The following is a 20,970-nucleotide window of genomic DNA, read 5'->3' as shown; positions in this document are numbered from 1 at the left end:
TGTCGAACCATATTAATATAAGCTGAAGAATATACGGTGCGCAGATATTTTTCACTGTTTAAGCAATGCATTTAGGGTGATTCAAGTGTTATATTCATAACACTTTCATGGGTTGATCAGTTCCCGAATCCAAAGCAAATGGTTTTCTTAAATTGTGTAGTATAAAGCTGGGGAACGATCATTATTATTCAGTAACACAAGAGCGCAGCCTGAAGTGAGGCACTTCACCCAGGCAATTCCAGCGCAAAATGGCAGCAAGAAGACGTCTGTTTTTGTTGTTGTTAAAAGTCTTTGTTCATTCGATGCAAAAAACCCAATGAGCGCCAGAAATTAGGGATAAGATCATTTTAATCAAGTAAGTGAAGGTCAGTATATACCTGCATTGATATCACTACTACAGGAATTGTCCTTCATCAATTGCAAACTGGAATCTGGAATATTTCATTAGCTTATTTAGCAAAGCTGCTCGATAAACAGGCTTCTTACAGATGACGGGAAATATCCTTCCAAAATGCTAACGACTTGTGCTTTACGGAAGCTTCAATATTTTATTGCGCCCATTTTGACAAATACCACTCGAGAGGCTACAGTCGTATAAGAAAAAATGTGGGAACCGACTAATAGATATGACACTAATCAACTGTTCGTATGAAGTCCGTACTAGATATGGTAGAGGCTATTTTGAATTCACGTGTGGACATCTACATGAGCAGAGCGGAGCCTTCGATCAAGGATATACCGTTGATGTCTTTGAAAAACTGCTCAGCGCTTAAGAAAACAGAACTCGCTTAATACTACCCCTGTTTAAGCTCGGCAGTCAAGGCCAGTGTTCTGAAATTACCATCGCCAAAGAACACGAAGGCTTGAGCGGGTTCAGAAGAGATTTGTGGAGTCAAGACGTTCCCAGTCGAACTAAAATGTGAAAGAGTGCGAAACTGAAGACGGCCTATTATTCACTCATTCACATTTCTAAGGCGCACATATTCACCTTTCTCAAATCAGTTATTTTTCTCTTGTTTCCACTTTCGCGTCGGGTGCCGTCCACACCGAAGTACGAGTAATACGCTGGAAAAGCTCCCTTACACGAAATTCAGGCAACGTTGAAGCTGCTGTAGTTAAAAGACTGTGCAGAGGCACCTTAATGACGTCATACTTGGCTGGAGCTACAATAGAGCGTCTGTTCAGCAGGAAAATGTTTAGGGTAAGTAACCAAAGGTCACCAATATGCTTGCTAGGCACTATGCTAATGTAGAGTTTGATGCTGTATGGCGCGAAGGTTTCCGATGAAGCTCTAGAAATTTCACAACAATGGTTGGAAAGTCAGCTACTCGTGTCACTCACGGGGTACCGCGGCAGAACGTAGAGAGTGGTAGTTAAGGCTTCGAAATGGAAGCAGCGAGATAAGAGTGCTACGAGCGGCCATGCTCGTCTTAGGTTCAGAGACAACTTACATGAAACCCACTCGGTTGGTCAGGAGTGGTGCATGTTAGAGCAGACTCCTTTTCCTCCGCTGATCCCAAAGGATTACTGCGCCTTCGGAATGGAAACTACCGTTAGACGCGCACCCGTCGACCAGGCTCAGGATATCAGCGCGACGTCGCCGTCCGTACCAGGAACGGCAGAAGACCGGCGACCAGAACCGGTGGAGTGTTGGTGCGCTGCATGAAGCGTCCGTCGCCCCGCCGCCAGGGCGGCTGCTGTCGACGCCTTCTGCGACTTCGTGAGGAGAACGCCCGCTTCGTGCTCCTGGCCGTGGTGCTACTCATCTACATGATCCTCGGTGCACTGCTCTTCCGGGCCATCGAGGGCCCCGTGGAGGTGGAAGCCCGAGAGCGCTACGACCGAGTGCTACACGACTTCTGGCTCAAATACAACGGGACGGTGGACCCCGCGGATGTCCGCCTTCTACTGGAGGAGCATGGCAACGCGTCGTCCAGAAACATGCTTCCGAGCAAGAGACCTCGCTGGGACTTTGTGGGAGCTTTCTACTTCGTCGGCACGGTGGTGTCTACAATCGGTGAGTCACGCATGTCCCGAACATAGGCTTTCTTTTCTATTTCTCTCTCCGCCGCCTGTAGACGCGCCCATCCAAGTGCTTCGGTTACTTTGTTGTCGCTTGAATATTTGCCACCGCTGTGGTGGTTTAAATTTGAATGAATCTGTGTGCGATTATTCCCTTTGCACTGAAAATGGGTCTGAGGGCACCTGTTCTCAAATCATATCAAGGGCCCAACAAATAACCAGACTTCAACCCAACGTGTTCATTCTTGAAGAACACGACGGAGTTGTAAGACTAAGCTAAATCCTCTCCGAAATGAGCGAAATGTAACTAGCACCTGTGTTTGTCTCTCGCGAAGCGCAAGCCAAGTTACAGAGGGCTGGCTTTTATGGTAATCAATGCTAAAAGCAAGCGCAGTTATTGTAAACTAGGAGCGAAGCTTTTTGAGTTGAGATCATTCAAGTTGTGAGCGGGTCATGCTCGTTGACTCATGTTGTAAACTATAAAGTGCCTGTCAAGTGGCCCGAGCAGGACGACGACCGACATGGTACTCTGATCACTCCTGACAATACAGCAAGTTTCGATGGGATATTCGCACCTCGAAGAGTAAAACATCATCAAATAGCCGAATAGTTGAAATTGCAGTAACCAACGGTTTTTTTCACCGCTGCGTTTTCCGGTATTTATAAATCTATTTGAAGTATATGCTCGAGTTTCCATCGTCATGTTCAAACTCTTGAAGGCATTAATAGCAATTGTTCGTAGCTTTATAAGTTGTTTATTTTCCCCTGCACCGGCCTAAAGTCAGAGCCTGTTCCATCAAACACAAAATTATCTCACATGCAAGGGCACCCAGCGTCCGTTGCACCGCTGATCGCGAGTATTCGAAATTAATTTTTCCCGACCGGAATACTGCATCCTGTCTCTGGGAAACTATGACAGAGTGGTCGTTGCTGTTGTCCAAGCAGATGAAGTATACTTTGGTATAATCTAAGTTTGCGGTATAGTCAACGATATACATTCATGTTTCTTTGACTTTTTATTTGCCACTTAGTATATTAAGATGACACGTTTGCCTCTACGAGATTATCTTTGCTTTCTCATTTTAGTAAAATGAAGGCAGCCTTTTCAATTTTCCTTCTTAACGGGGCGGGTGGATAGAGTGAACAACTCGCGATTTGCTGCGAAAAGTTGAAAGGAATAAAACTGAGAAATAATGATCGATCCCTGAATTAAGGGAGGAAGCGGCATTGAAGTACCCATAAATTGAAATGAAATGATTTCTTAAATACTTTTATCTGCTCGTGTGCCTCGTTTCTTTTTCCCATCTCGGTGTTTCACTGTTCAAATCAACCGCGAAGTTCTCTAAAAAAAATTTTTAGCGAACTGCAGAGACTCTACTGCGAAGAAACGCTCGAACAACGAGCGCTTATGTCCGTAGCTGTTTTCTGCGTAGATAATCCCCTTGCGGAGCAGATTTTTCACCGCTGTTTTATCTATGTTGTTAAGCTCCTAGGAATGTGGTGCAGCTGAAGACCTTGTTTTTCCAATTTTAGAAATTTAGTTTTCTGGTATGAAATTTTTTTCCAACTCTAGATAGGTCAACGGGCACTGTATCTGAAAATTTCGAAACTGAAGAAACTTAGAAGAATAAGTTGATCTCTAACATCCCAATATAGGCACGCAACGAATGATGAAGCAGCCTTCTGCAAACATTTTCTTAACTCTCCAGCCTGTTAACAAAATTATTAGGATAAATATATATAAATTAGAAAACAATTTTCTAGACATTTTACAGTGAAATGTTGTGAGGAGCCATACATTATTTCTAATATGCTAGAAAAGTTTACGTGCTTACATAAACAAACAAACAAACAAACAAACAAAAATATGCTGAAAATAACACACCATTTGTGACGTCACGGGAAAGTTTCAACGTATTTATATGCTTCCTCAGCGCATGAATCATCAAGGTGCGTGGCGGCGACCAGTAACACTTCCACCCTACTACAAGCACAGCGCGGGGTGCTCATCGCTTACGGTTTATTTCGCGAAAATTCTCGCAGAAATAGATAGACTCAGCCCCGATGGCGTAATCCGTAGGGGTAACAACGCAGGCTCCTAAGGCCCAGCGAATTGCAACCCAATCGACAGAAGGATAACTCCGTTTTTCTTATCTCTAGCATCCCCGGCAACAACCACAGTAGCTTTAATAATCTCCCGGTGCAGAAAAAATACCAAAGGGAGACCAAAATCAAGCCGACACAGGCCAAGTCTAGGCAAGCCAAGCCAAGTATAAACCAAGTCAAGGCAAGCCCTTCGCCCTGGAACTGCGTGGCCAGAAACTTTCTCGTTCATTGATTGCCCAAACAATGCCAAATGACTTCGTAATTCCCCGACTTCCGAGAACGATAGCAGTTCCTCTCCCTGAGCTCTTTGATCTTTGGTTGAGCATTTCCGGGTCGGTGGACGTATCCTTCACCCTCTTTTCCCCGGTCTTTTTATCTCTGGCTTGTGGTGTTTCCTTTGATCCCACTCGTCTCTCAGTGGGCATGCCTCAAAGAGTGACCCGATAAGGACGGAGATAACTTATAATTGCACACGCTACTCCTTCCCACTGCCTACTTCTTTTTCAGTTTACATGTCCACTGTGCTTCTTTTTTTTCCCTTTCAAGTCCAAATGACTTTTCTATCCATCAGGAACTCTGGAATTTCTGGGGACGAAAAGTGACCGTGGTATCCAAGTTATCGGGCATATCGATCGGGACACTAGAGGTTATGGTTCGGGTCAGGCTAGGCCTGCGACGGGTAATGGTTTTACGTGGATTTAAGTTACGTAATTACTTTGCTCACAAGGAAGGCAGTAAATGCGAAACGTGATAAAGAATGCTCGCATTCAGACTCATTGACCATACAATTAATCTGATCAGCGAATAATTCAGCCGCATATGTGACCACGTTTGGGCCCAGGCGGCAGTGGATGAAAATTTTGCTCATTGATATTGAATAATGTATACTGCCCAACAAAAAAAAACTCCTTCCTTCACCCTTTACTCCCAATTATTCTGTGGTTCAACTCCTAAGTCAACTAATAATTCAATCCTTTTGCTGTTATTTATTTTTATTTTTTCACGAGAATCATTTCCAAAGGAAGAGCTCGTCCTACAACCAGCGTATGCAGTACGCACGTTCCCTCGTTTCCATAATTTTTTTTTTGTAACCTGGAGGATGAAAATCGCGCAAAATGTTTTGACATCATAATTTAAACTCGGGACCTTGAAGGACACTGAAGAGAGGGTGGGTACAATGCAAAAAGAAAAGCACATGCAAAAGTATAGAGTGTCGATTTGTTGCAATGTTAATAGAGCCATTGCAAAAAACAATGACCGCTAATTTCAACGATGATGCATCGACAGTTGAGGCAATGAAGGGGCAAGGCGGTTCCACTCAATGAACGTTTTTGGCAGAAATGAGCTAAAGAGAACATTAGCACGACAGTAGGTAAAGGCAACCTTCAACTGATGATCAATGCGAGATTATACGGACTACGAAGGCTCAAAAATAAAAAAATACGAGTAAAAGTCGTATATTTCAAGCGAGAATTTCAAAAATTAAGTTTTCTTAGTAATGTTTCATCTAGCAAAAATAATTGACCGTTAGTATACAGTCTTCTGGACGACAATATTACGTCGACACCAAAACAAGGTCTGCTCGCAAACTGCGAAGCGGTTCTATTTCCACTAAGATGCTTTTTGGGATGCATGCACAATTAATTGCACTGAACGAGAGACTATCACGTATTCATCTAGCGTTACTCGTCATCAATCGGAGGGTTGCCCATTATTTTTTGCTTGTATTACATGCACCGCACACACACTTCTATATCAGTCATCAATCAATCAGTCAATCAATCAATCACTGAAACTTTTTCGCAAAACAGAAAAATCCCATATATATAATATCCAGAGTCTCCGCCCACTAAACCCCGCAGTGGTATCGTATATGTGTCACGCCTAAAGCCTTACAACTCTCACTCTCCCTTGCCTGTGTCGTGCGCACCGGGACTGCGCATTTACCGCGGGAAGGGGGGAGGTGGGGATGCTACGGATGTTTAGAGGACGAAGTCTCTAAAACGGCGATGACCTTCCTTCCTGCTTTCTTTCTTCTCTTCACTCTTTCCTACTTTTCTGACTTCCTCTCTCCCTCCTTACCTTCATTTGTTTTCTTTGCCTTATAAGTTCATTCATCTTTCCCACAATGGTTTAATACTGCTTCCCGAATTGCTGTCACAACCTGAGCCTACGTCACTCTGCCACTGCCTTATGAACACAGACATAGAGCTAACCACCTTTTGTGCTATGCCTGTTTTACCACATCAATTCTTACAAAGGCCCATTTCAGTTTTGACCTTTTTTTATAGCATTTATACTGAGTTCACAGTGAGTTTTGTAACGGGAATAAAGACAGGCGTACATAACGCATTCTGCTTGCATTTGAGAACAAAAAGCTCTTTTACTCTTGTTGCGTCCTGAATACGTACCCGTATTGCAGTCCTTAACTTAATGCGTTCAGTTCCGGCGGGAACCAGCAGATACAGACACTTATCACTGCCCGCAACCGCAACGCGTTGTTTAACTATACCGCTAATAAGAGAAATAAAGGCCACTCTTCCAGCTTCACGAATTCGCTTTGTTATCGCAGTTATCCTTGGCTCATTTCAAGTCTCGTGCTGTTTTTCAACGCACCAAGGCCAGACTGGGCTTATATGCTCTGAGATAAGCACCGGAAGCCTTTTGTCCGCCAGTCCTCGCATCGCTAATTTTCTCCCTTGCTTGCAGAGCAATCACGTCATGCGAAGCCAGAAATCCCACGACGCCTTCCCTCTTGACGCTGAATCCCCCTTGGCGCTGCAGATTTTCGGGAATCTCTAAACCATCCTCTGTCCTCCGCCGACTGGAACAGAAGAAAGTCAAGAAGAGGAGACGCTAATGAGCAGGAAAAAAGGAATACGAATGTCTGAAGGACGGATGAACGATAAGGTGAAAGGAAACAAGGAGGAAGAGTGGAATAAAAGGAGGAAGGTGGAAGAACAAGGCGGCCGAAGCGAGAGGAAAACAAAAACTTTCAGTATGTGTTCGATCTTCCATCCCCCCCCCCCCCCCCCCCCTCGTCCTCAAGTCTCTCGCTCGAATGCGATAGTAGTAGTAGTACAAGACCTTTATTCGGCCATAATTTACAGGCTGAGCATGTCGACCGCCTGGGCGACCAGGAGTCGATAATTCTGTGAGATTTTAGCCTAATGTTCAGTACAGAAGGGATAGTGATAGCTCTATAAAACGCCCTTTTATCCCGTCACTTCCTTAGCTTTATACGCAGTGGAACTTATAACCATATATTGCACATCTCTGAGAACCCCCTTTCCGTCATCCGGATGTTCCATGCCTCAGGGATTTCTGGATAAAAGTATGTTTGGCCACTTGGAGAGCGCGGAAGTTTGACTTCTATAACTTCTTCTTTCACGTTTACAACGTACTTCGACGGCGACTCCATCTCTTAAAAAGCCCAACGTGTAGCTGCCTCTGCTGTACCAACGACAAGGTTAATCGGAGGGTAATCGGAGAGTCCTTTCACCTGCAATAGACGCATCAGCGCTGATGATGATAATGACGGCTACTCCACGACTTTTCTCGAAAATTGGACGCGGAGAACTGTGCCCTACAGGCCCACTCAGCCTCCCCCTTTCTCTCAAGCTCCGAGAGCGCTCACTTTCAGGTACGCATAAATCAACTCAACACAAACTTCGTGAAGACAGCCCACCCAGACTCTTAGGATCCAGACTCAAGACAGTTATACACACAGGACAGCCAGTTGATGCCGAAGATTACAGAAACCGCAAACCGCAGCTTACATCTTGATTTCAGTGCCAGTCAAAGCACCCGGTTTCGGCAGGTCAAAACCTGTTCTACTAGCCATCCTCCTACTCTTGCGTTCGCTAGCCTTCATGCTTGCTCCGTACTTCTTCTTAAGGAACGCCCTTTAACTAGTGACACTCAGATAGATATAGGCTAAAAAATTTTTTCTTATTTTTCTTCAAAAGGTGGAGCTTTATGGAAGGAGCATTCAGCAGCCATGCCAATAGCTCGCGTCAAGATATAAGCCACTGCTCCACGTAAGTGGATCCAAATAGCGACGCGTAAACGAGCCCAAATATATTAAGTGGTCTAATTGTGAAGTGATTGATGTAAATGACTTTGAAGCAGAGAAGGCGTTGTCACGGCGTAATCGTGGCCATCAACCCCGCCAGGCTGTTAATAAGGCTTCGGTTATTAAGAAGGCAAAAAGAAAGAAATAAGAACAAGAGGAGAAGGACAGATGATGAGGAACAGAGCAAGGGGGAAATTAACGTGCGAATAAATGAAGACAGCAAGGCATGGTCAGTATATGAAATTATAGAAGGAAGTACAGGGAGGATAGAAGAAAGCTAGTAAGAAAGGTAAGAAGGAAGGAGAAATCACAGCAAAAAAGAAAGAAAAAAAAGAAGAAAAGAACAAGAAAAGAACAGGGCAAAATAAGAGCTAAATGGGAAGAGGAAAGAAGGATCCAGCGAAAAAAGAAATAGGAAGAAAAATACGAAAGGAATGTTTGAAATTACAATGAAATGCTCAAAGAACGCGAGAAGGTAAGCAGGATGGAAGAAAGAAGAAGAAGAAGAAAAGGTAAGAAGCATCCGTCGTTTTCACTAAGTCGAATGCGCGTGCAACGCGGTTGAGGTGGGTAAGGGGGGCATCATACGGAATCTCTCAATATGCAAACGGGAACAGCACCCTTGATTCTCTAGGGACTCTTCCCTCGATCCCGGGAGGTGAAATCTGTTCCGGGAAGACATCAAACTAGCGTTGAAAGTAGAATGAAAAAAAAAAAGTGATCATCTCTTTCGAAGATGAAATAAAAAATAAGTGAATACGCGAGTGATTTCGGCGAAGACTCCCAAGCGGGATCCCCCAACTCTTCGCCTTTGCATGCGGAAGGTCAGACGTGTTGTCGCTCAGCGTCCAATTCAAGCGCTCTTTACAAAATGCGCCGGCGGCAATACCAGAAATTCTCTCGCCAGAATCACCGGCTTTTAAGAAGAGAAATCTACTTCCCTTAATTTTTGTTTCTTCCCCAAGTGGGTGTCAGTTTATTTTTTTTCAATCGCGACCTTTCTTTGGGGAGTGAGTACAGACATCCCCAAACGTACGTGTCTCGGGAGGAGTACATGAAATCCGTACAAAATAAGATAACGGTTGATTCTGGCTAGAGCGAGGGTGTTGAGAAGCGAGATGAACTGTGAAGGGCTAGAATGAAGTTTGGGGCTTGAACTTGCGAAACAAAAAAAAAAACAAAGAAGTAGGCACTAGGGAAATAGGGACAGGACGGAGGATGCGCGCGGCGTGATATTGAAGATGGGAGACGACGCGCATGTCCCGGAGGATTTGCTTCGGACTATTTCGGCCTCGGTCCTCTTCCTACACCGCGAGGAATTGTACTTTCAAAGCAGTACGTAAAAGTACAAATGAAAACAAAATCTTTTATGCAAAGAAAATATTAAAGACGTGCGCTGTGAGCGGAAGGAGGGAAAAAATAAACGTTAAAGGCTTTGCTCAGACGAAAAATTCCATCTCGAGCAACCGACTGGCTTCAGACTTTTTACCGTAATCTTTTTGGTAGGCATACTTGAAGACATAAAGGCCTGTATTTCAGTGTTTACTGAGTGCGAATGTCCATAGGGGTGTGGTTCAAAGCGGTCGAGTTCTCTTTCTTCACAAAGGCTTCCACGCCGGCCTCTGGATTTGCGTTAGTTGCGTTAATAATCCCTCCGACTTTTAACCAAACACACCCACATGTTGGTGTTCTGGAATGTTTTGAGAGAAACTATAAGTACTAATCGCGCCAGTTTTTAATATGTTTTGATTGTATGACAATACACACTAAGTAAGCGACGTCCCGAAATGAAGCCTTCAGGAACACTGAAATTTACCCTGACTACAATAGGTTTTGCATAACACAGGCTAATACTATAGTGTCTTCTTGTAGGTAAACAGCTGCAAATAAAGTGCAGTTTACGATTTTCATGCACAATTTTCATGCTCGAGAGCACAATAAGGACCTTTTAGCTTGAACGGCACGTATAATCAGCTTAGCTGTCCATTCGTGAGAGCACTAGTGTTCACTCAAGCCCAACTCAAAGCCACCGCTACCACCACCATTAACCTCACTACGCCCACTGCAGGTCAAAGACCTCTCCCATGTCTCTCCAATTAACCCTGTCCAGAGTCAGCTTCCTGCACCCTATCCCCGTAAAACTTCTCAATCTAATCCGCCCAACTAACTTTCGGCCGCCCCCTGCTACGCTTGCCATCTCCTGAAATACATTCTGTTACTGAAAGGACCATCATTCATTCTGCCTTCGCATTACATGCCCTACCCAAAACAAGCTCCTTCTCTTGATTTCGACTTGGATGTCATTAACCCGTATTTGATCCCTGATCCACCCAGCCCTCTTTCTGTCTCTTAATGTTACACCTATCATTTTTTTCCATAGTTGACTGCGTGGTCCTAAATTTAAGCTGAACCCTTTTCATTATCCTTCACGCTCCTGACCATAGGTGGGTACCAGTAAGATACAGCTGTTATGATCATTGCTCTTTAAAGATATTCGTAAACTGCCATTCGTGATCCTACAGAAGTGCAGAGTTTCCTTTCTATAATCTTTGAGAGTTTCAGATTATTCACTAGCACTGAAGCGGCACTGTAAGTTAAGAAACTTTTATCATGTAAGCTGTAGCCTGTCCCATTGAAAAGTGCGACCTCGACTACTTTAAATGGCACTGGCTGTAGCGATTTGGACGGCAATTGTTAGGGTTGTATTTAGCCCCCCCCCCCTTTCTCTCTCTCTGCTTTTTTTTTACTTTTATTTCAACAAGAATTGCTCCCGAGAACACCATTCTCTTCAGGATACACATGTATCTGCGTACTATTCCAGGATAGCAGCCATAGACGCGCTGGTTTTCTGTTCTTTAGGCGCATACGTAAAAGATTGGAAAGTAACAGAAAATTTTTTTCACCCTTTCTTTATTTACTTGTCTTTCTGCCTCTCTGTTAAACCCTGAAGATTATGTCATACACTTTTCAAGTCTTCTTCCATGGCTAAGCCGAGAACAGTTATGGCGGGCGGAGTGCTACCTGCAGGGAAACAGATAAACTGTATGGTTCAATGCAATGGATGAATTCAAACGGAACAAATTTCTCAGAAAGGACGTATTTTCTATCGATATTTCGATCTGTCTAACTGTTGAGTGAATAACAAAGAACTCGCGAGCTATTCCCCAAGTAAACCAATATCAGGTAGGTTCAAGGATCAAAGAAACATGGAAAGGGGAAACTTCAGGTGCATAAACCATCATTGCACTTTAGAAATGCGCAAACAGATGACAGAAAGAAGCCTCTGTTTTCATGAAAATAGACGCTGCATGGTGAACGACTCAAGATAGAGTACAACCAGGATGGGAGGGGGGAGGGGGATAGTAGAAATATACAAACCCTTAAAAATTTCCTAAATCTGCATTCTCGTATACACGAAACTTTTAAATGTCCAAAAGACACATATAACATTATTTTGCACCTGCGCAATACTGCTCAGTGTTGCGAATATTAATGAAGCCGTCTATCAGTCATCATCGAAGCCATGATGCTGATTGGAATTCTTTATTACTGGCCCGTTGAACGGTAAAATTCGGTAACCAGTAATGACGCAGCTAAGACGACTACCATAAAGCGGTGCCAGGAATGTGCGCTTTGTGATATTGGTGTCTGGCTCAGTGACGCCATACTAGCCTTCAGCAAATAAGCGTAATGGGAATTTTTGTGTACAAGTATGCTGTGCATACAATGATTATTCCTGCTAGCTGCGCTCTTCGGTAAAAGGCTTCTTACGTTGGCGCGCAATAAATTCTGAAAATAATGAACACCCCTGAGATGCGAATATTTCAACGAGGGAGCTTATAAGCCTAATGGTGCAATATGTCCGGCGGCGAGCTTTAGCCCAACGGTGCCATTAGTACTTTACGCATGTGTGCAAGACTTTCATCTGACATGACTGATGCACAGACCCTGCTGAGCCCTCATTATTCCGGATTTTGTGTTAGACCTTAAGCCCGAAGAAAGCGTTGCAGAAAAGGCACTCTTACGGCATTTGCAAACATCCACAGGACATAAGCCGCACCATATAAACAAGAAAGACTAACTATAACTAGCCTTTAGTGCAGTACGAAATAATGTGCTGCACCCGGGCGTGTTTTTCCCAGCGTGTTGTCTTTCGTAAATTGCGCGACTGAAGTCTAAATGAGTAATTGTTTTTTTATGAGAAGGTTCTGTATTAGGTACTTCCAAAGACGATCATTTTCGCTTTCTGGTTTCTTCAGTAAAACTAAGTCCGCATATCGATGAATATCTAAGTGTCAATGGCACATCTGATGTGTGCTGCGGTTACCCAATGGTGCATTTCTGTTCATCAGACGGCAATAATGCCAGTGGCAATGGTCATAAATCAGCATGGTTATTGTCACGAAGGTCATTTTGGTTACGTTATTACGCAGTGTGATGATCGTGGGGGTGTCCACTCTTGTAATCAGGGAAGTAAATTGCATATGTGAGTGTAAATTTTCTTGACAATCTCGCCCTGTGTAAAATAAATCTTTCGGTGGCACTGTGGATCACCCCAAATTTTTCAGCATAACCTAAAATGTTGAATCCTGCACTCAAACGACGCAATATTTATAAATGACCCATAGCTGCTTTGTCGTGTTTTGAGTTTGATAGTTACCTCGATGAAGGTGCTGGTGGAAGTGTCGACAACGACCGCGACAATAATGTACCAATGCGATCACACTCAGCCATCGTCTATGTCAATTTTTTTGGGCATGTTACCGAAAGGCTTAGCCCGCCGCGGTGGCTCAGTGATTATGGAACTCGGCTGCGGACCCGAAAAACGCGGGTTCGATCCCGGCCGCGGTGGCCAAATTTCGATGAAGGCGAAATTCTAGAGGCCCGTGTACTGTGCGATGTCAGTGCACGTTAAAGAACCCCAGGTGGTCGAAATTTCAGGAGCCTTTCACTACGGCGCCCCTCATAGCCTGAGTTGCTTTGGGACGTTAAACCCCAATAAACCAAACCAACCTAAGGCTTACGTCACCGATATCTCAGGATTTTACGTAAGTCTTTATTATATAAACCTGCCCGACATCTCTCACTGCTAATCTTAGAGTAAAGAAAACTTCGCGTAAAGCACCGGCGAAAAATGTGGCGTATTGGGAGAGGGAATGTCATATGTCATGTACCACCACATCTGAAAGCAAACAAGGAATGTGAATTGGCAACCTGCCTCTAAACATGTCATCTGGCATCATCGATGCATGTAGACGCATCGCATATCCAACCACGGACGGAAAGGCACGTTGGCGCTACCAACGGGAATGCCCATAAGTTCTCATTCGAAGGCTTGTGAAGGCTGTCTCAGTGTTTGGTGGCAAAATTCCTGCTGTTTCATCTAAGTGTGCGCAGCTTGTCTAAACCTGTTCTTTTCGAGAGAACGAGGAGGCGAATGTCTACCTATTTCTTTATAACGCCACCTAACAACACAAAACCTTGGGGAACCAATGTTTATTTCACTATACTTTGTTTCACTTATTTTTATTGACTCCTTTATTGCGTACTTTACCTCTTTTTGTTTCTTCTTTCCTCCTCCGTTGTTTTTTTTTTCTTTATCACTCGATGGCCCTAGTTTCCTTACGTTCCCTATTTCCATCTTTCCATGCTCCATAATTTTTTTCTGCTTCTTTTCTTTCTTCATTCCTTTCGTTCCTTTCATATTTCTTCTTGCTTCTTCCTTCGATTCATTTTTTCTCCTTTACTGGAACTTTATACACTTCTTTCAGCATATAATCTGTTTTTTGTCATTTTTGGTGCTTTCATTTCTCCTAAATTATACCCTGCTGCCTATATTTATTCATTCCTTGCGTCCTTTATATTGTGAACTACAGCTCGTAAGCACAACGCATCACAGTTTCATCGTCACGGGTCGTTCCTCCTCTCGAATTCACCTCACGGCAGCCGTCCGACTATGGAGGAATTCCTCGAGGGCGTCAGCGTGAAATGAGAATGCGTTTCTATATCATCTCCTCTCCGGCTATTCCATTGCACATAAATTTTGTTCTTACGGGAACAGTTTTCTTATTCTTGGAAAGACTTATAGCGCACTCAAGTAGCCCGTGCATGCACTGAACGACTCGGCATTTGGTGCACACTCGACGTTCGCGTAATAGCGCATCTTGCGTCAAGGTTTCTGTGGACGGGCTCTAGGAACGACGAGAGTGACAGACATATCGGGCGAAGTTTAAGCTCGCATGAAAGCGCACATTAACTTGACAAAAACAGCGGAAGTAACGACAGTAGTGTTTTTCCTTTGCTCGGGAGACACATGTGAGGATTTCGCGCATGTGATGCACATGATTCACAACCGTTGTATGTACGCGTAGTTCGAAAATGAAAAGGGACGCTCAGCTCGCACACAGTAACAATTTACGGGCGTTATTTTTGTGTTTTGCTTCCACGGAGTAAGAATTTACGGAATATTTACAGTGTAACAGCCGGCTACTCCCTATTTCCGATACTCCGATACTACATATCAGTTACTCCATAACCATAATGAGGGAGAAATCATCGGCTGAATTCTAAAAATGATTTCTCTTTCATATTCCAGCCACCAGTGTGTGCTGATGTCCACTGCATGCGAAATACAGCTCAGTAGATTGTCTATTTTTCTTGCAGTTGAGATCAATAATCGTCATCATATTCACAATAACAAATCATCGGTTAAATAGTGACCATGTTTTCTCTTTCATATTCCCGCTACCAGAACGTGCTGATGTCCATTGCATGCAAAAAACAGCCCAGTAGTACAATGACTATTGTTTCTTTCAGTTCATATCAGTAATCGTCACCGCCATCATCATCATAACAACTATCTTCATGCACCATAACGAGTCCAGTCGAGCCTATTCTACTACAAGTGCCGGTGGCAACGTCTTTCATGAATTCTCGTCTCGGGTGATTCGCGGCCATGTTATTTTCAGCGATCGATTTATTGCTTAGCCCCTGGCTATACCTCAGACTCGGTCCATAGAGAAATAATTTGCCTTCTTTGGGAGTCTTAATCTGCCGTTCTAGCAGACGCGCCTTTAAAACTAATATCAAAGAATGCTTTGGATCAGTGCTTTCATTCTGTGAGAACTACATTCGTGGAATTGCTGCGCCTTTTTCAATTCTGTATATATGCTTCTTGTAGGTAAACTCTTGGAAATAGTCATATTTGAAGATAAAGGGTAGTTTACCATGTCCTTCTAAATAAAGTGTTATTTTGGCAGAGAGTTCCGCGTCCTTCATAACTTATTATTCAAGCCGAAAGCTAAGTTCCCAGGATCCAAAATTGGGGGGGGGGGGGGGGGGGAGTGATCGCAACGCCACTTTTCCCTCTATAGGAGTGTACAAAATTCAAGGCTTTCCTGGCTCCTTCCTCCTGTTCCCTTGTGCTGTCGCTCTCCTTCTAAGCACTGACATAAATTTTACACCAATGCGAAGAGCGGCTTGCTGAAGTGACAACATTCATTAGCTCTGCGGTTAGTTCCACAGAGCCCCGTCTCTCGGAGCAGCCGGATAAAATCGATACGGCTTGGAGACGGGAATTCAACTTACCACCTCACAAGCGAACTGGAAGCGACGCGCAACGCTCGATGCATTTGGATGCGCCCTCGCAATAGGCCCAGTAAATTCCACAGGTTCTTTTCTTCCCTTGCACCAGAGGTGCCCCGCCAGAGACGGTTGGTTTAACTATCAAGACTGAAGCTTGATCTTTGCACCAGGGGTGCCCCGTCAGAGACGGTCTCTCGAAGAGTCGAGATGCAGGGATAAAAAAAGGGAATAACTGAAGATTTATATACAAATATTTACAGAATATACAAGTTAGATACAACGGCAAAGAGACAAACAACCAAAAGGCGGATCTGGCTAACACTAGGGGAGGCCCCTACTCGGCGTTGCCGAAGATGCGTAGCATCTCACCTTAGCGCAGAACCCCGCTTCCGGCTCCGGGGCCCAGTTTTAAAGCCCTAAAGGCCCGGCCCACATTCCGTAGCTTCCAATCATGTTGCGGTCTTAACATCATTGGTTCATCCAGGGCATGGCCAGCCCTCCAGCTTCCGTAAGGTAGAGAACTCTCTCCACCACAAAATAAAAACAAACACAAATAGACATTCGCGCCAGCACGTGCGCGAATCGGTACCGCGGGGCGGGGTGGACACCCGTACTTCTTGGCGCGTTCGCGAGCGGCCGCGTTCCAAGAAAGGAGACGCTTCCCTTTGAGCACCCCCAGCCGCGTTCCGATGACCCCGCGTACACTAGCGATCCCTTAGAGGCCCGTTCATCGATTCGACCTGGTTACACCCCAACTGCCCGCCCTTTTCACGCGCCTTCGGTGGCTCGCATCGATTTTATATTCGATGTTCCTAAAGTGTCTGGCCAACTCGGCTTACCGGCAGTCCACTGCATACAGAATGATCGAAGCGAATGATAAGATGCCGATTCTTTTTCTCTTTTTTTCAAATAATTTCCCTCTTTTTTTCCTTTAACCTTGCTGCAGGAACAAGTACCATGTAACCTTGTGGCAGGAACGACTACCATCTAATTGCGAAAGCAATAATAAATGACGGGACATATCCTTTGTGACCTAAGCGAAGAGGTGGAAGCATGTTCGGAAAGAAGAGTTGTAATGGCAAAATCGATCAGCAAATATCACCCGGATTCGACCCGACGAATCCTGTGTTCGCAAATCTCCATGATATATCACGCTCACTGCACGAACCGATCCATGCTTTTGGTGCTCTTGGCTTCGATGGGTGCGTTAACGACACTCTATGTGGGAGAGCACTGATGCTTTGCTTGTCGTCGATCCGTGATGAGCGAGACCAGTGTATCGTATAGTGAATCCGGAACCGGTCGCACTTCTTTGGTGGACATCAGGGGTCGTAGTTGGTAAGAATCTGGCTTTTCTAATTTCTTTTTGTATCATGAAGGCTGATAATAATTGTGCACCCAATGCGGCTCGCGAACTTGACACTCTTTGAGTCGCGGCTGTTCCACCACAGTTTCGGATGAGAAGGTTTAAAGGAAAGGTGCAGGATTTTGTTAGTACTCATTGATAATTTTATACAGAAACATTAAATAAAGCTCTGTTCGGCTTCCACAGGGAAAAAAGAAAATATTTAGTTGTGGCTGAGAGAATGGATAAAAAGGGTGTATGGTGTGGGAAACAGAACAGCTTAGGAGAGGGTCTTGTCATCGCTCTTTCAGATGTGCTCGCTGACACTTCCTTCACCTGCTTAAATAAATACACAAATCGAATTTCGAATGCGTATTATCTATTTTTCATGGCAGTTGCGACATTATAAACATAAATCGTAGCGCTGAATTTTGTGGGCCCTGTAATCAATCTATAATTGAACTTCGCATTCCATAGAACCCACCGTCCTGTCTGGGGTTATGCGTTCGGCTGCTGAGCCCGACAACGCGTGTTCAGTCCCGGCCGTGACGTCATGTTAGGATGACGCTAATTTCAACAGTCGAATGGTGACCATGACGTCCAACTTCAATTCAGGTCACTGCAGGCATACAAAAAATTGACCACCCACAGGTTATTATTCTTGCTCTTTAAGGCAGGGAAGCTTTTGAGCTTTAGTGCTTTAAAACAAAGACGCAGTACTTTAGCGTAGTCATTTTTGTCTCACGTAGCATCAAGTCAACATAAACGCCATGACCGTCGCCGAGCTTTTGTAAGCGAAACGAAAAGCGAGCGTGAAATTAATTACGAATTATTCACGAGACGTAGTTTAAGGCCCGTAAATAATTAATTAAAAACACTGCGCGCATAATTTCATTATGGGTTGGCAATACGATAGTATTTGAAGCTATTGACAGCTTTGCCAAAAATGATTGATGGGATTTGTGAGACCCAGGTTGTCCTTTTCAAGCTCTTCTTCTACACAACCTGCCACGGTTTCCAAAGGGGGTCTGCACGAAGACGAACCTGGTCTAGTGACATCATTTCAGTCTAGTACATAGGCAATCTCCGGTCTGGTGACGGCACTTGGGTCGGTAGACGTCACGTCCCTCCAGCCAATGGAATTTATCCGCTCTGGTGACGCCATTGCACGCCAACCAATCATGATTTTTCTTGACGACTCCGGACGGCACTGGGTTTTCGATCCTGACAAGGTACTGTGCTATCGCATAATAAATGTTCTCGCACCCACGGTACTTGAGCCACCCCGGATATTAATCGAGGTTGAAAATCTCTACGATTAGAATAAAGACCGGCCAAGTATTTACTATTGTGCAGAGCCCACCTGTTCACGAGCAGCTTATGCATCGCCCCACGGGTAGGACAGTACACGAACTCCGGTCAGCTGGGAGGAACGGTAGAATAAAGAGGAAGAACCACGACTGCCCCGACCGAATACAAGGATTTCGTAGGGAACATATACTGATGAATTTAGTGCAGCTAAACGAGGTCATCGAAGACACGCGCAAGGCGGAACGACCATTGTCTTGTGTATGTCTGTGATTTGCTCGTTTTTTTTCGCCATTTTTACCTGTATATTGCAGTGAGTCAACTAGCCCATACCGAAATATAGACTATTCCTATGGGCAACCACTTCGAATGGACTTCAACAGCAGTCCCACCTAGAGCATCGCTTATGTATCTCTAGGTGACCAATGTGGTGCGTGACTCCCCAGGATCAACACCTCTCAAAGCTTCCTATAGACACGGTCATTCTCGTTCTTTCGCTTTCCTTTCTGCACGCTTCCCTGGAAGGGCCTCAAGTCTGCAGCGTCCATCTCTCAATCGTCTTCGTTTTCTCTTATTCCCTTGCTCAGGGTTCTTTTCTTTGATTTCATTGTTTATTTTCCACAGAGACATAGCGGATAGGGAAACGGTCTTATAATATAGGTTAGCATTCTACGAAACAGTTGATATTTTTCGGGAATAGCCAAATAAGGCCAAACACTGTACAAAGTTTAAATCAGAAGAGAGCCCATCCATTTCTTTTGTTCAACATTTTCTTATCCTTGATGAAGAGAACTACCCAGACATTCAAATTTTTCAGCACGTAAATCAGAATCTAGCTGCCCATAATCGCATGGAAGGCAGCATCAAAATGGCGTGATGGGCGCGCTGGCCGCTATAGTCCAGACCCGCACGTTGAACGCGACGACGTAGAGCGATTGTATTCTTCCACCTCTCCCGCAGAATAACTCATTACACGAAACTGAGGCTTAAAACGCCGAGCTTTCAGCACTGACGTCGATAATGGCGCTAAAATTCCCCTCGCCATCCAAAGGTCGGCTTGGAAGAAACGGAAAGGGGCAGGGGAGAAATTAAACGAGACAGACGAAGAGCGAGAAAGTGTATTACAAGATGAAAGAACGGTAAGGATGATGATGGTACAGAATTTTTAGCGAATGGGCAGTTGTCGTCAAAGAACGTCATGCTATAAAATATTTTTATGGACACAGGTTGGGGTCAAATACCCTTTACCCAAGGCTTGGGGAAAGCTTGCACCCACTGTATCTCCGACGGGTACCCGGCGGCACTGTGGATCAAACCCCCCCCCCCCCCTATGCTAGGCGGATGCTCAAACCACTAGGGCAACCCTGCGGTCAAAATAGAAAGACTCAAAAGAGACAGAATTAGCTCTTAACTTGTCTTGAGTGTTGCTTATTATACCGAGTGCCAGCTTATCTTTCGAGCGACAGACTACGAAATAGTACTAAGATATGTGCACATTTAGTACAGTTTCTGCAGTTGTATGGCCCTCATATGCACTCGGGCGTAAATATTGCAGAAGGCGCTCTAAGGACTAGCACTGGCCTCCCAGTTTGATTGACTTTTCAATGTTTAACCATGATTTGCTACATGGCAGTCAGTTGTTCATTTAGCGAAGCCGGGAAAAGTATTTAAGGTTTAATGTAGTAAGAAGAAAATTTTCAGCCTAATTTTTTCCAGCTGCAGTTCCAAGATTATAGAGGGGAGCCCCCGCATACAGTTTAGGTTCCTGCATTTGCGCCTTGAGCGGAAATTCATCTCACTTTTATCACAACCTATTCGAAAGACAAATAAATAAACGAGTTATTTCCAAGCGGACGAGACAAACCGATATACATCGTCGCGCATTACGTTGCTCCGCCGGCTGAACCAGCAAAGCCGGAGGGGGGGAGGCGGCAGTCGCCCTCGAGTTTGGAAGACGGGAGGTCCTCAGGTGGCAAAACATCGAGAAATGTTTACATTTTATGCCAGGAAGCATTTATAATGCTGCCGTAGCTATGACGCTGGCGTCCGGAAGTAGAGAGGGTTGTCGTATAGAAAGGCAAGGACCTAAAAACATAGGCTGCCGTCTAAGACGTCACGGGATATACCGGGTGTCCCAGCTAAATGTAACCAAACTTTTAAAAAAGGCGAAGTGTATTAGTCGAGTAAAACCAACTCAGGGTTGTTCATAGCCGCCTGGCCTAGTCTTGAGTATTTTTTCGCTCTTCAAAGTTAATTAATTAGTTAAGTTTAATTAGCTAACTTTTTAATTACTGACTTCAGGAAGAAAGTGTCAAGGCAAAAGTTTTAGATCACCTCGAAAAACCGCTAGTAGTGCTGTTTCCGTCAAGTCACGATTTACGTAGCTTCATTTATTGGCCTTAAAAGAAAGTTGTCACGTGACCAGCTGCTCGCTCACTTCTCTGCCCCAATGTGCACCCAGTCTCATCGAGGAGGCGACTTCAGAAAAAAATGAATTTTATTCGTTAAGGCACGTCTTGGGACGTTTAAG

General features: G+C 44.5%; 1 protein-coding gene across 1 annotated transcript in view; it reads left to right on the top strand.

Annotated features, from left to right (window-relative positions):
* Positions 1-1,621: 1,621 nt before the first annotated feature.
* LOC149330061 (potassium channel, subfamily K, member 13-like) overlaps positions 1,622-20,970 on the top strand; it is a 345,026-nt gene continuing 325,677 nt past the window's right edge. Inside the window, exon 1 of the mRNA XM_089559726.1 lies at positions 1,622-2,017. Coding sequence (XP_089415852.1) covers positions 1,663-2,017 — 355 coding nt within the window. The 5' untranslated portion in view covers positions 1,622-1,662. The remainder of the gene's footprint in view (positions 2,018-20,970) is intronic.

The sequence above is a fragment of the Amblyomma mixtum genome, chromosome 9 (genome assembly GCF_055824585.1).
Source record: "Amblyomma mixtum isolate Tamu chromosome 9, ASM5582458v1, whole genome shotgun sequence".
Taxonomy (NCBI): Eukaryota; Metazoa; Arthropoda; class Arachnida; order Ixodida; family Ixodidae; genus Amblyomma; species Amblyomma mixtum.
This window is presented reverse-complemented; position numbering and strand designations above follow the sequence as displayed.